Source organism: Filicampus tigris, chromosome 3 (assembly GCF_054856515.1).
Source record: "Filicampus tigris isolate MCC_2025a chromosome 3, RoL_Ftig_1.0, whole genome shotgun sequence".
Taxonomy (NCBI): Eukaryota; Metazoa; Chordata; class Actinopteri; order Syngnathiformes; family Syngnathidae; genus Filicampus; species Filicampus tigris.
In genome coordinates this window covers 18,641,236-18,657,475 of record NC_141219.1, presented here as the reverse complement: position 1 = coordinate 18,657,475, position 16,240 = coordinate 18,641,236, and the positions used below count along the sequence as shown (strand labels likewise).

At 40.1% G+C, this 16,240-nt stretch overlaps 1 protein-coding gene across 2 annotated transcripts in view; it reads right to left on the bottom strand.

Annotated features, from left to right (window-relative positions):
• Positions 1-16,240, bottom strand: part of galnt18b (UDP-N-acetyl-alpha-D-galactosamine:polypeptide N-acetylgalactosaminyltransferase 18b) — an 83,420-nt gene that overhangs the window by 9,968 nt on the left and 57,212 nt on the right. For both annotated transcript variants that reach the window (XM_086026156.1, XM_086026155.1), the window contains exons 6-7: positions 15,878-15,992; positions 546-731 (exon numbers count right to left, since the gene is read on the bottom strand). In XM_086026156.1, coding sequence (XP_085882282.1) covers positions 546-731; positions 15,878-15,992 — 301 coding nt within the window. The remainder of the gene's footprint in view (positions 1-545; positions 732-15,877; positions 15,993-16,240) is intronic.

Genomic DNA, 16,240 nt, shown 5'->3' with positions numbered 1-16,240 from the left:
GTTTATTCCATTTCATGATACATACCAGAAAGCTACACACATTTCTGGAGTTAGTTGGCACAAATTAGGGGTGAAACGAGTCCTTGAAAAATGTGAGTACCTCGAGTCCAAATAATGCCCGAGGATTTTTGGAGCCCAGTTTGAATTTAAATTGCCATCACAATCTGTTGCCACCAACATCAAGGCAACGTCATACTGAAATCATGTTCAATAGCAAAGGATGCTAAAAAATCCTGTAATTAACGCTGATACTGTAGAATACATTGTGTATAACCATTAATAGTGCAAATATCAATGGCATCTGATTCCTTGAATAAAAGACAATTAAGTATCAAAATAATGACATACTCCTGTACGCTGCAATATTGGACATTTTTAACCGGTTCACGTAATCCCTGTAACATATCACATGCTGTACACTGGACGGTTCATTTTGGACTTGATTCCTGGTCTATTTTGCTATAAAAATGCCATATATGGCGACGTCAAATGTTGCTATAATTTCCGTAGCACTCCTAACGGGTTCTTCCCGTACACTCACTCACCTCCTGAGGAACGTTCCAGGCCATGTAAACATGGCTCTTAAACTCATCCATCCAGACTTCCGCGACTCTGAGGGCATTGCGTCGCACGTGAGACGTCAGGTCCTCCGTGTAAGGTTTATGAGCACGCTCGATGTGGGCGATGCGGGCGCAAGGTAGGACCTCCACGCTTCCTCCACACTGCCACACCTGGGTTGGAGCGAAATGCAAATACACAGGAGGAATGGCGTGTCATGAATCGGTTGCAACAGATTTGCAGTATGGGGATACTGGAAGAGTCACAGAAAGGCAGTCATGTTGCCGCTGCATTTGCAAGCCCGATGTTCAGACTACATAACAATGCAGGGAGAAAGAAAACGCCAAAGACTATCCGCAATAGCATCTCACAAATACCACTTGTGCAACTGTGATGTTTTATTATTGTAATGAAAAGCCTATTTTGTCTGCGCAGTAGTGGGAACCTAATTCATTATGCTCCAATTTGCTGGTACTTTGCCTCTTTTCAAGTGTGAGAGCAGCTGAGGAGCCTCTTGACAGTGAGCGCAGAGCACCACTGTTCACAAGCAATCTCTTTTTGTCACCTCTCTCTAGCCTTCTGCGCCCTCTACTGCCAGGAGGAGGCTCCCCAGATGCTAAATGTTCAAAAAGGGGGAAGGCCAGAATCTGTGTTGATTAAAACCCAACCACACTAAATTATGACTTGATGAAGATGTCTGCGAGGTTTGGGACTGTTTGATGACTTTGTGACTTGGCATTCAACCACAGAAGAGCAGCACAACATCCATTGAATTGAAGCAAAAATTGTGGCAAAAATCGTTCTTGACATTCTATTAAATTAGGTCATTACTGCATGTTTTTAGAACGGATTACATTTTAGAGGGGCGGCACAGTGATGGACTGGTTAGCATGTCCGCCTCACAGTGCAGAGGTCGTGGGTTTGAATCCGGCTCCGTTCTCCCCGTGCCTGTGTGGATTTTCTCTAGGTACTCCGGTTTCCTGCCACATTCCAAAAACGTGCATGGTAGGTTAATTGGCCACTCTAAATTGCCCCTAGGTGTGATTGTGAGTGCGGATGTTTGTTTGTCTCTGTGTGCCCTGCGATTGGCTGGCAACCAATTCAGGGTGTCTCCCACCTGCTGCCCGAAGACAGCTGGGATAAGATCCAGCATGACCCTTGTGAGAATAAGTGGATTGGATAATGGATGAATGGATGGATATATTCTAGAGTACTTTTTTTCTTTATTTAAAAACACATTAAAACATTTCATTTTGGGGGTCTGGAACAGATTAATGGCATTTCCACTCATTTCATTGAGGAAAGATGATTTGGGATACACGTTTTTTTCCCCAATTAAACTCATAGCTCAAGGCACCACATCATATTATGTATTCATGTACAGTTGTCATCAACCTCTGATAATTATTATTGCTTGTTTTGTCCCAAGTGTATATGATCCAATGCCCAGTATAATAGTCATCACATACAATCTTCTTGCTGTTTGTGTTCACACTCACATCTGCCTTCATGGCACGTTTATGATTGTTCATCCTTGGCGGAGGTCTACTGAGTGACATTCTAATTTGCGTTGTGAAGTTCTCTGTGGTTTGGAGGACTCATTGGAACAAAACAAAGGCAGACATCAGACAGTCTGTTCTGTATTCGTCCTGTGTGGAGTAAATAGTTGATTCCAATAACTCAATTTCACATGTGATTGCAGCACATTATTCAACTTTTAAATGTGTGCATGCGCATGCGCATGTAGTAGAATCATTTAAAGGTTTCATATTGTGCTGTCTTCTAATCAGCTCTGCGAGTAAGACTGCTGCTGTTTCGCAGCTCAATCACTGACTGCTCTTCATTTAGAAGATAGTTTTTTATAGTACCTCCTCAAAACGGGTTGTAATTTGCGCTTACAGCGCAAATGTGATAAAGCTTTCAGTCAAGATCCCAAATTACTTCTGATTCCAAGGGAATGAAATGCCACACGGCAATCAATATCATTCACATATCAATTTTACAGGCTACAAAGGTTAATTCAAAAGGATGGAAATTTTTCGGCTCAAGCTTTCAGTCTAGATTCCAAATTCCTTCTGATTCCAAGGGAATAAAATACCAACACCAGGCAATATCGTTCACAAATAGAAATTATAGGCAAGAAAGATTAATTCAAAAGGATGAATTTCATAGGCTCCGCTTACAGTGAGATCAATAAGGAAACTTGTCATACAATTTCATCTTGTTTTGTGGCTTGTGAGATGAGAAGTCTCAACAAGCAACAAATTTATTGTGGCCGCCAAGCAATAACTATTTCATCCATCTATTTTCTATTCTATACAGTTTATCCAGGTCAAGGTCCCAAAGAAGCTCAGAAGACCTCGGTTAATAGGTGGGCTACTGGACTGATCGCATGTCAATCCAAAAACAGACACTTTGACCCCCACAGTCTTTTAAAGCGGTAGTCAACCCAAACATATTTTTTTCCAGAACATGTTCTGTGCAGGCCATCTCTGAGCCATCTTGCGATGTCATTTTCAGTCAACAGAAGTGACAAAATGGCCGCCCCCGAGATAGCTAAAAGCTGGTGCATTTTGCTGCTTAACTCATATTCCACAAACGGAATATTAATCAGAATGCCTTGTTTCAACTAGCTTAGAACATATTCTTGAAAAAAATGTTTGGGTTGACTTCCCACTTTAAGGTGGATACAAAGAAAAGGATATATAAGGAAACTAGAGGACAACAAGGACCACATTTCACTTTACTTGCTCATATATTTCGTATTGTACATGAAGTGTTAAATTGAAAATTCAAAATCGTAATTACATGAACGGCAGAGAAGTGTTAATTTCTCAGTTCCTTAGGACATTTAGTCAACTCATTCCAACTCAAATCGCTGTTTTCAATTATTATTGGTATTAATCATTAGGCCCAAATTCCAGCACATTACTAAATTAAAATAATGCATTACTGTATCACATGTATGATCTTAGTATTTATTCCTAGCAAAGTGCTCGGTGATTGTTAGTGATGTCTTCGCACAGACTACACACTGTCATCTGCCACAGCCTTCAAGTTTTAGCTCATTACAGATAAATAAGCCGCGATTTGAAATCGACTTTCTATCTTCACAGGGCTAAAAGTGCTTTATAGTGTTGCCTTGTTCACCCTGAAATCTGGAGAAGCATGGGTTCATCCATCAGTCATGCCATGACTCATCACTGGAGGCCTGAGGTAGAGAAGTGGCTGAGGTAGGCTGCATTTTAATGATAAACATCATGAGTTTGACGTATCATTTAATGGAAGCGCAGCCACCATAGCTTTTCTTTTGGAGCGCACAACATGTTCTTTTTGAATCTAAAAAAAAAAATACAAACATTAATAACTAGAGTGAGGGCACTTAGACAGCACATGCTTTGGTAAGAATATCCCTTTAATCCCACAAAACTAAAGCGTTAAAACGCTCTTCATGAATGATGACCCATGACATGCCAGCATATCACGCAAGACCACATTTCTGCAGGCATCAAAGGATTAACTCTGCATATGTTTTACTATATATTTGGGTCACTATCACTCTAAAATGCCTTTGGTGGCCTCATCAGAATTACTTAGTCAACATGAAAATATGAGACTCAGAGTTCTTATTATACTGTAAGTGGCCAAGCATTTGCACACATTCGAGGACAATGATAAATGTCTTTTAATTTCTGTTTGCTTTATTTCTTGCTTTTTGGGATTGGATGTACACGATTTTGCATGTCCCACACACTGCTCTGCAATAGTAACTGCAGTGTGTGTAATAATAAGCAATTAAATGAATCAATTTTCGTTCATGGTTTCTGGTCCACAACAATTTATTTGATTAAAAAAAAAAAGTCATTTCGTTCAAGTATTTTATCATACAATTTGTTTAATAGATCTATTGCTCCATTTTCTGATTGAATCGGTGATCGAGTATCGTTTTATTCAAACTTGCTGATCGACCCCAAAAATCCCTGTCATGTAAAACCTAATATATGCCCATACATACAGTACGATTATAAACCTATAGCTACTGAGAGGCTTAGGACGAAGCTGAAATCTTATAAATGCTCTAACTCAGACCACAATCTTAATTTCAAATAAAATTAATTATTTTTCGCATTTATTAGTTTAGCCTTTTCAAAAAAAATAAATCTGTTTGTAGAACAGAGTATCCAATGGCCAATCCTCATCAACAGCCAAACTTTTAAAAATAAAAAACATGAGCCATAATAGAACAAAAATCCCCAATAACCTCATGCAATATGCCGCTATCAAAACAAGTATTGCGATATATAAATGTATTAACCGTCCACTCATTTCTTTAGTATATCATATTAATTATTATATTGTACTGCTAGTTTTTCATTGTTCAATATTAACATTGGTTATTACGTTTTACACTTTACAGTTGGGAATGTCAAGATGATTTATTCAAGTCATTGCCTGTGCAGTTAATAAATGATTCTGAATTCCAAACAAATTGGATGTTCAACATCAGAGGTTTGACTGTATTTCTGCCAAGGCTTAAAATGTGTCACCCAATTGACTGACCAAAAGTCAAAATTTAACTGCATTTGCACCATACTGTTCCTCTCTAGTCGCATAGGGCAGAGTACTGCGCATTATAAAGTACTTGCCAGCTACCAAATGAGGAGGAAGACAAGTCTATTATGACCGCACAGTTTGGAGATTGAGTAATACTGACTAAGACAAACACAAACACTTAAGGCTTCTGGCAGAAAATAATTGAAGAAAAATATCAGTAAAAGCCTACTAAAACGACAGAATCTATTTTAGTTAGTCAGAGGCACTTTCAATGGTGCCAGGTGTGTGCTGGTTTCCTAAGCCTAATACCGGAGCATAAATGGCTTCTTGACAAAATAAAAAATGAGAAAATCATTTCAATGTACATGTGATTGAGAATATTTCTTTAGAAATATACATTTCCTTTTTGTACTTGTATGTCTCTCTGAAGCCGTCTGCTTTCATCTCACTGCACCCAATCTCCCATCCTTCACAACACCAAGACGGGCTCTCCCAAAAAAAAAAAAAAAAAAAAACCCACCCAAATTATTTCCCGCAATCATTTTACATTTCCTCAGCAAGCCATAATAAGTCTTCACATCAAAGCACATGCAAGGTAAAGCTGCTCCTCCTCTTCGGCTGCCCAGAGCAGTGCAAATAATTGGCAACCACTTGCCGCTTGTATGCATCATCTCACACTGTCTGCTATCAGTACATTTACCGGCCGCTCCACTCTATTTTCACATTATACTGCCATCCTGAAGTAGACGGTGTTTTCTCAAAAAAGACATGCGATTTGACATAGTTGTAGTAGTATTCGGTTATGTGTCAAGGGTTATTCATTAGGTACCCCTGCATATAATAACATAACACATGATGAGAGACATGACCTACAAAGTAGTAGCATTCTTTGATTCTTGAAAATAATTCCTCATCTGTAAATTACAACGGCTGAACAAAACGATCAGTTTTACAGGCATCTTTCTCATGTTCTTCTCAAATAAAGAATTCTCAAAGCTTTTTGTTTACAGGTTTAGTTTTGCCCACGAGCACCACACTCCAGCAGCTTTGATTTACAAGGCCCCGGGATGTAAGTCGAGCATGGTATTTTGCCCCAAAGACATACAACGAATATGGTATTTGAATGTGGCTATGCAAAGAGCGCAAATTAATTTAGATTTCTCCAAAAGTATCAAGCAGGTAAAACTACAGTCCATGTTTGTCCATCTTTATGCTGTATTTGGGGAGCCTCTGCCATTCTTCCTTGCAGATCCTCTCCAGTTCTGTCAGGTTGGATGGTGAATGTTGGTGGACAGCCATTTTTAGGTCTCTCCAGAGATGCTCAATTGGATTTAGGTCAGGCCTCTGGCTGGGCCAGAGTTGTTCTGAAGCCACTCCTTTGTTATTTTAGGGGTACATTTGTATAAGAAAAAAACAAAGAAAAGCCGCATTTTAGATAATTTTATGTTTTTGTTTATTATCCATGTGAAACCTGATCAACCATAATGTTAACTGCTCTGCAAGCTATACAAACACACACACACACACGCCTACACACACACACACCCTTGCATACCCACGCATGCACACGCGCACACTCGCACGGCAGGTTTGTGCTGAGGCTAATGCAACTGTATCCCGCCGGTCTCGTTTGTTATGAACCAAGCCTCACTGCTTTAACAGCAAGGCCTTCTTGCATAAAAAATGTTTTTTTTTCCTGTAGAACATATGAGCACTGGGAAAGTTAAATTGCAGTTACTGATGCTGCTGGGACCCCAGAGGAGGTTGTAATGCACAGTTTGGTCATCTTGTTCACTGCTGCCATGCTGAAATAAAGGCATTTTGCACTGAGGGTTTGTGGGTCATTGACCCGACCTTATCAAGCAGATGTAACTGAGGTGCTGTTTTTCTTTTTTCATCCAACCATTTTCTAAGCTTATCATTTTCATTCTCACTGCAGGGGCTGGACCTCATCTTATTTTGATCCAAGGCAGCTGTGTGAAGCACTACACAACCACTTTCTTGTATTTCTAATACACAGAGAAATGGGTGTTTAGAAACGCAATTTTAAAGGGTTATACTGTATTCAGGATAATTGACTATTTACTTGCTTGTACAGCATAGGATTCGCCAGAGATAGCGCCCAAAACCCTGCCAAAAACGTTTGTAATTGCCTACAGATGCCAGAAGATTGCTGTTTTGCACTTTTTTTTTCTATTAGACAAAGCTATTGTCTGACTACATGAAGTTTCTTTGTGAAGTGTGAAATTACCCAACACTCAACAGTAACACATCCATCCATCCATTCATTATCTATACTGCTTATCCTCACAAGGGTCGCGGGGAGTGCTGGAGCCTATCCCAGCTGTCTTCAAGCAGTAGGCGGGGGACACCCTGAATTGTTTGCCAGCCAATCGCAGGGAACACAGAGATAAACAAACATCTGCACTCACAATCACACTTAGGGGCAATTTAGAGTGTCCAATTAACCTACCATGCATGTTTTTTGGAATGTGGGAGGAAACCGAAGTAGCCGGAGAAAACCCACGCAGGCACGGGCAGAACATGCAAACTCCACACAGGGAGGCCGGAACCGGGATCGAACCATGACCTCTGAACTGTGAGGCGGACGTGCTAACCAGTCGAGCACCGTGCCGCCACAGTAACACATAACAATTAAAAACATAACATAGTTTGTTACAATATACTCATTTATTGTTCTAAAACAAATATGTTCCTCCTAATCTTTTTTTCCTCTTTCAGGTGCATGGCACATTTTAATTACGTAGACCAATTTACTACTATTAAATTATGCATGCTAGTGAAGGAAAACAAAACATTTTGGATAACGTTCAACCCCTTCATCCAAAGTGGTCACTACAGTGGACAGCTGTTTTCAAAGTTGCTTTCGCCTATATTAATTAAACTAAAAAATATATTTATATTTTAAATAATAACATCAAATCATAATTGATGCATGAAAGGGTTAAAATATATATTTTTAATTTCGATTAATTAATATAGGCTAAAGCAACTTTTAAATAGCTGTCCACTGTAGTGACCACTATGCATGAAAGGGTTCAATTAAAAACTAAGACAAGTTTTTATTTTAGTTTTCTTGAGCACAGTGCATTTTCCTCATTTGACTCATCTGATTTCACTTCCTTGTACTTAAAAACAGCGTGGTGCTCAACAAAAGTGAAATATATTTGCAAGTACTTGTTTTTGTATTCATAGCATGAGTGCAACTTTGCATAGTATATAGTTTTTGGTTCGATTTTAAACAGCATTAATTTGGAGCCGGGCGATATGACGATACATATCGCAACGACATAGAAAAGATTCTATCATGTCACTGCGTTTCTTTCGTTTCTGTCGTAATTTGTCATCTGCAACTAACTGTGTGTAATAAGAACATCGGAGGAAGCTTGAGTTGATGGGCAAAAGCTTTCATTCATCAGTCTTATGCCGCAAAGCTGCCACCAGGTAGCAATCTCAACAACAATACAGGAAAGTGAATTATACTTGCTTTAGAAAATACTTCCTGTTGTCCGGGAAACCCACGTTTTTACAACAAATGACATTGGGTAGGCCGCCTACCTACGAAGCCACAATAGTGACAAGGAAGAAGAAAAAGGTTCCTTTGCAAAAACTTTGCAGTGAAATGATGCATTTTTCCCTTTTTTTTTGCAAGGGAATACATTTTTTAAAGTGAGTGACTTTTTGAGAAATGGTAGTTCGTCAGGGACGTAAAGAGTCATGAAGGAGGACTTTAAATGGTTAGAAATATTCTTCACGTGGAAATTACAGGAATGAAACGGGAAAAAGCTTCCCCCCCATACACAAAGACTTTTGGTCATGAATATTGAACACGTTCATTATTTATTATTGTCGACCTTGGGACAAATCCACTCTTAACACACCTTACACATAAGAATAATCTTATAAGGCAATCTTATAAAACATAAGCTTGTCAGGAGTTTGACGTCCTTGGCCGGGAAGGGGCAAAATTGGGATAAAGATAGCTGGAATGTCTTTGTGTGGACCCGGTCTTAGGAAGCAGCATGGTGGGTGCCTATGCCAATATTTCCTTTGAATTGGGGCAACAAGTGATTGCTCCCACAAACTTGAAATGAAAATGTGCCTTCTCTCTAGATCAAGTTTTATTTCTTCTATAATCGTGTTGTCTGTTGGCATGGCTTATTCTTACTGATGTGCTCCCAGTTTCCCGTGTGTGGGTGAAAAAAAAAAACGCCGCCACCAAACCAAAGTAAGTAGAGCCGAGATGAGGTAGGACTCCAAATCCCTGGTGATACTCCTGTTATTACTACAAAGGGCTTTAATACAGGTTGGGAAATGTGTTAGCTAAAGATGAGTAAAGGAAAAGAAATGACTAACCTTTGACTAGCTTTTGACTCACTTAAAGAAAAGCCTTTGAGGTGCACAGCTGATGGCTTCTAAACATAGTGCCCAGGACAACGTCAGACCAAGTCAAGTAGGTCATTGTGCGCAACGGTGTAATCAAACCAGCCGTCCATGAAATTTGGAGTGCCTCCATTTTTCGGCTTATGGTAAAGCAAGCCAAAGAAAAGCCAAAGGCAATTTGCAGATCCGGCGTATAATGGAAAACAATGTAATATAAAAACAAAAAAAATCTCCACTCCATTCTCCTTCAGAGGTTATTGATATACCTGTCACAATGTATTGTTGAATCTGATTAAACAAACAGCATGTAGTGCCTGTGAAGTCAACCTTCAAGGAGCAACCTGAATATCTGTCTCAGCAATACTTAATCATTGCGACAGAGGATACAGGAATTGAAGCTGCAACTTTCCAGATTAGAGGTGACAACCTGAGCCCAGCTGCCCCTTTATAAGTACAAACATATGTTTGCACTCCGGATGTAGTCGATGCAGAAAATGCATTTTACCATTTTACCGGTGGGTACTGGCCCCATCAGCTGTAAATAATTTGTACATGCCCATCCAACACCTGTGTCACTCTGACCTACTTTATCTTCACCGACCGTAACTTGAAGAATAAATAAAGATATAACTACATTTATGTATGTTCCCAACAGCCACAGCCGCCTTGCTCCAGGCCACTGCGGACAAAACGGGACGGTCGTGAGACAACACAGGGGGATGGGATGGACAAACGTGACTGTGATTGCCGTGGGGATTTTTATGCTCTCCAAAAATGTTGTCACAGGACTCACAATGCAGAAACCTACTCGGTAGCAGTAAAACAGGTTGCATGCAACAAAATCTGATGTAATAGGGAATATCAAAACTTGGGGACGGTTTGTAGTGGGATGGGAAGAATGTATTTCCTGGCATCTCACAGTCGCCGCCTATATCTCTTCTAATGATAAAGCATGTTTAATTCAACTACAATGTCCACCGTGGCATGCCTATTTATAATGCTTGATGTTGAATGTGTGTGAGTGTGTGAAAGAGTGAACGACAGCGAGAGCAAGAGAGAGAGCATTTTCTGACAATGTGAGACTGCACCGTTTGGATGTGAATAGCAGACTCTTTTTAAATTATTGACAGAAAGCTGCTCTCATCCAATATTTATTGAGTGGCAGTAGCCGTTGTGGTTTTCCAACCATTTAAGCAATGTACGTTTGAACAAAAATGGTGGAACAACACGTGGACGGATAAAGACGCTCACAGGCATCTATTCTTTATCCTCTACAAAAACTAAATCACAGCAACGTACTGAGTCGTAGTAGAAGAAGAAGTCTATTCTTCTTTGTTTGTGTCTGCATGACTGTATCGGAACTGCCTCCCGGTGGCCAAGGTGGGAACACCACAGGGGGCAGCACACTGAACAGAATTGCAGCATTATACCATAATGCATAAACTGTTAATGCTTTAAATTCTATGTAATTGTTATGTTATTATTTATTATTGTTTACTTGAAGAAACTTGTCAATAAAACACAATTTCGACTTTGACACAGCAACTTTGTGACACAGCAAGCAAGGCTTTAGGAGGATATCACTGAAGGGATCTCGTTTGATTTTGTCACAGATACTTGACAGAAGATGAAGTCTGAGCGGAAATGTTGCAGACCAAACACTGCTGCTTTGCTGTCTGTGAATTCACTCCACGGGGATTCCACGATTAGGCTTTCGTATTCTGTCAGTGCTACTCAATCCCTCTAGCAGGTGTGTTGAAGAGCACCCTGGTTTCAACCAGTGCGCAATGCTGCAGTCACACCGCCTTTACATTTTTCACGCAATGGCCACAACATTAGCTACATCTGCCAAATCTTAGGAAACCCCATACAGAAGCTGTATTAAAAAATAAAAAAAATATATATTGCAGTTTGCAGTGGTGAAGAGCAGTTTTCAAATCGTGTCCCTAGTTTGTAGCTATATAAGGCAACCAAAATATTACAGTACACTGTTCAAACTTATGAACTCATTTTGAAATGTATTACTGCTAGGGCAAGAAACTTCTTGATTTGAAACTGTATTTGTGTGTAACATCAATCCACACCCAACCAGTGCTTTATATTGTCACACAGTCTTAGGGTGTAATTGGTGTTTATGATCTTTATGCCAATTGTAATGTTTTATTACACTCTCACATTGTTTCAATGCTCTCAATGATTCTCATTTATCAGTACACATTTCCAGGGAATAGTTTGAGACTAGCGGTGATGGCTACTTAGGTTCTCTGTTTCAGGAAGGCTGTACTGGCACAATATCTGATACTCATTGGTGTCACTGTTTTGGTGTGTTATTCTGTGAGTTACCCATTTTAAGTAAAAACTGTATGGCCATGCAGCTTGGGGAGAGCTTTAACAGGAAGTAAGGTGAAAGTTACGTAAGCAGTTAGTTCATGCCTTGCTCAAGGAAGCATTGCTCCAACAAGTCACAATCAACCATTTCCACTTGCAGAGTGATTCAAACCTGAGATCCTTTGGTCATCAATGCAGTAAGGGTAAAGCAGTGAAAAATGTCCAAGCCAGTATTCAATCTTGTGCAATAAAGTGAAAAAAATGATCCACAATTTCTAGAATTACTTCCAAGAGACCATGATGGCATTTACATTTAGATTAAATTAAACTGTAGAACGGGGGAATAAAAAGGCTGTCTGATGCATAATTCCTTAATCCAATTCCTTTTAGAAATATTGTCATATCCATATATCATATCGCCCCCTCCAGTATAGCTAATAAGAGACAAAACATTAGAGCCAGCTCTCAGTTTAATACCGTAGCATTTTAAAATATTGGGAAATTGAAACCACACTTTATTATAATCATATTGTTAAAGGGTAAATCAACCCAAACATATTTTTACAAGAATATGTTCCCAGCAGGCCCACTAGTTGAAACACGGCATTCTGATTAATTTTTGCATTTGTGGAATATAAGTTAAGAGTTAAGCAGCAAAATACACCCATCATGGCTCATCTTCAGAAAACAGGTCGGACGTGATTGGTCGTTACCTGAGCCCTGAGCAGTTGTGATGTCATTTTCATTCGACAGAAGTGACAAAATGGCTGCCCCCAGAGATAGCTAAACACGAGTGGGTTAACCCTTATTCCACAAACGCAATATTTATCAGAATGCCTTGTTTCAACTAGTGGGCATGCATAGAACATATTCTTGAAAAAAACACGTTTGGGTTGACTTCCCTTTAAATGAATGATCAAAACAGAGTATGACTGAGTATGATCAAATTTTCAATACACTATACTGAAACTATACTATACTATAAAGGCGTTGATAGGCATGATTTAGGGCATCTACTACCCTTATCTCACGAGATGATCACATAAAATAAACATTTGTGTTAGTGTACCTAATTAGAGTGCAGTGACGGATTGACAACAGACAGCACGGCAAAATTTTACCCACTTTCATTTTACCCAGGATACCACTTGAAAGCCTCTGCCAATGCCTGTAGCTGTCGACCTAGTTTGTCTCTGAGGATCCTTCAGCTGCCAGTCATGCCAGCAGCTGTTGTGAAGGCATGACTGGCACACAGCAGACAAGCCAGCCTCCGCGGGCTCTGCATTTCCAAACCATAGCTGAAGTGTCAGCCCGCAGGCGAGTGAAGGCTGGTCTCAAACAGCGCAAGAAAACAACACACAGTTTGAGTCTGAGGGACAATGTCATTCTTGGAAAAAACACTCACAGCACGAAATTTTGCCTCTTCTTGCCATCTTTGTCACAAGTGACCTTTCCGCGTTCAGCATCCTTTCAAAGAATCCAGTGCAAAATAAATTCAGAGTCTAATAGAGACGTGGCAGATCATTGAGTGAATGCTGAGATGCGCATTCAAATTGATGCTTCTGTGCCCCACAAAAACAGACTGTAAATATGCTGTGTGACAAGGTTTAGAAAAGTGTTCCAGTTGTAATTAAGATGCTAAAAACACAAATAAATTACAGGTAAATAACAAAACTTGGATACACATGAAGTTTCATTATTTCATAATCTGCCATGATTCCTTCTGTTTCATCTGCGACCCACTGTTTAATAGTTGACATGGCTGGAGTATACACCCATCCGTTCATCCATCCATCTATCCTGGATTTGACACCTCTGAACCTGGATCAAAGGGGCAGCAACCGAACCAGGAAAGCCCGGACTTTCCTCTCCCCAGTCACTTGGTCAAGCACTTGAAGGGGGATCCTGAGCTGTTCCCAGGTCGGCTACGAGAACGTTTTTCCAGCAAATTCTGGGTCTTCCTCAGAGCCTCCTCCCAGTGGACCACCTCACCAGGGAGGCGTGCAGATGGCATCCTAACCAGATGCCCAAGCCGCCTCATCTCGCTCTATTCCAAGGGGAGAGGCTACTGTGAGCCCCTACCGGATGACCAAGCTTCTCACACTATCTCTAAGGGAGAGCCGTGACACCCGTTTTGATTCTTGGCAGGCTAAAGCAATGTAATAACCAATCACGATAACATCATTATATCTGCCGCAGTGTGGCTGCTGCCTGCCAGCACTTTTGTTTTTGGACAAGTTGTTTTTTCCAATTTCCATTTGTGGTTGTTACAGTAAATGCATTATTGGTAGTCATTCAAATTGAAACGTGGTACGTGGCCCAGTCAACATATGTGCAACAGGTCAATTTTCGCCTCCAGTAAAGATAAGGCAAAGAGATGAGAGCGTTCCACACAAGTAAAACATATAATCTAATAGAGTCCCTGTACAGTTGTGTGCTTGCTGTCAAAAACAAATCGTATACAAATCACATTAGTCACCCTGAAGTTTAATAACTGTAAAATGTTGCTTTCATTTAAGGATGCCCACCAACAATGAGCCTGTGCTCTGTTATGAAATAGCTCAACTGTGCAATCACCCTGAACAAGAGGAGTAGATCACAAGCTCACACGTACAATTTTGATGCTCTGTGCTTTGTGATGTTGCGCATGGTGAGCGCAGAGCAGCAGTCTTTTGAAATGAAGACACTTATTGCAGCCATATCGCCAGACCACTTTGGAAGGCCTATTCAACAGAGGGCTAATGCAGCCATACTTTACAGCATTAATGGGTTTGGTCTTTTTTCCTTTGGAAAATGCTGACAAGGAAAAAAAGAAGCACTAGCAAGTTAATGCTGGGCTATGGCTCTATCACATACGAAACAAGAACAACAACACACCCCAATCAATTATAGAACCGATAGTTACATGGACAATTGTATGCTCCAACCTTCTGGGAACATCTTGAGGAAAGACATTTGCTCTTCTCGGTGCACAAAGCGAGGTCTATAAAGGAACGTCTGAAAGAATTTTGTGTGGAAGAACAACCCAGATGTGTTGAAGCTGTTGCAAAGGATCAACTCCAGATTTTCATTCAACTCACTTCCTGTGTGCCGATGTTGCCGTCACATTTAACATTTATAGCATGGATGTGTATGCCTGTATGGATTACAAAAAAAAAAAAAAAAAAAGAAATTGTTCATACAGCTAATGGGATTAACAAATGCTTTTTCTTCAATGTTCCTTTTCTGGAGCAGTTGTGACAAGGTGGTGTTGCATTGTCAATAAGAATTGTTGTAACCTATGGTGTATATATAATATTATTTAATGTATACAATATGGATTGTAGAGCTCTCTCTCTCTCTCTCTCTCTCTCTCTCTCTCTCTCTCTCTCACACACACACAATGGTAAAAAACAGTTTTTGAAATTATTGCTCTTAGTCTCTTTTTTCATCACAAAGAAATTGTATTTTAACAGGGGTGTGCAGACTTTTTAAATCCTCTGTGTAATAGATAATAGATACTGTGTACGTTGATAGATTTGAGAGATGGTGTGTTTTTGTTTATTGTGCATTGCAACACAGTTGCTGTCCTTTCCAGAACAAATAAACCGACACAGTAGCAATGCGCAAAACCAAAATTGGTTGCTGACTTAAAAAAATAAAATAAAAGACTATTTTTCAGAAAACGCTGACAGATGGACTCAGATAATGGCGATAAAGGGAAACCTAATTACGTGTGACTCATGTTGAGTCAACCACAATGCAAAAACAATTACGACGCACAATGCATATCTTTTATCAGACCTTACTGATGTAGTAGAATAATAGCATTCTTAACCACAAACCACAGTGGGTCAGTTTTTCTGCCAATGACTAAAAAAAGCACTCACCTGATCAATATTTCTTAAGAGACTGCGGGTAATGAAAGTAAAAAGTGAGTCTCGGTGTGACCTTGCTCCACAAACAGCCATAAAGTGCCATTACTTTGTAATTTTGCACATATTTCATGGATGAACAATGGTCCATGGCCATACAAGGCGGGAACATTACTCACCCTGATGCCCAGCTCCACATTTTCTCCCCCATACACCTCCATGCCTTCATCCAGCAGACCTATCTCCTCAAAGTACAGCCTGTCCACCACAAAGCAGCCGATCAGGGCGGGGCTCCTGCGGGAGGAAGGGAGATGCAGATCGGTATTTTTGGCTTGGTACAGTAAACGCAGAGACCACACAAGAGGAGGCATGTAACCTTGGAGACAAAGATGAAAAATGTGTGCTTGAATAATGCACATAGAGGTTGAGAATCACAAAGTAACTCGTTCCATTTTCTCGCTGTTACTGGAATACAAATGCCTTGAGTTACCAGTGACCGGGCATATGTGTTTTTTTAACGAGTTACGAGCCATCCTTTGGCC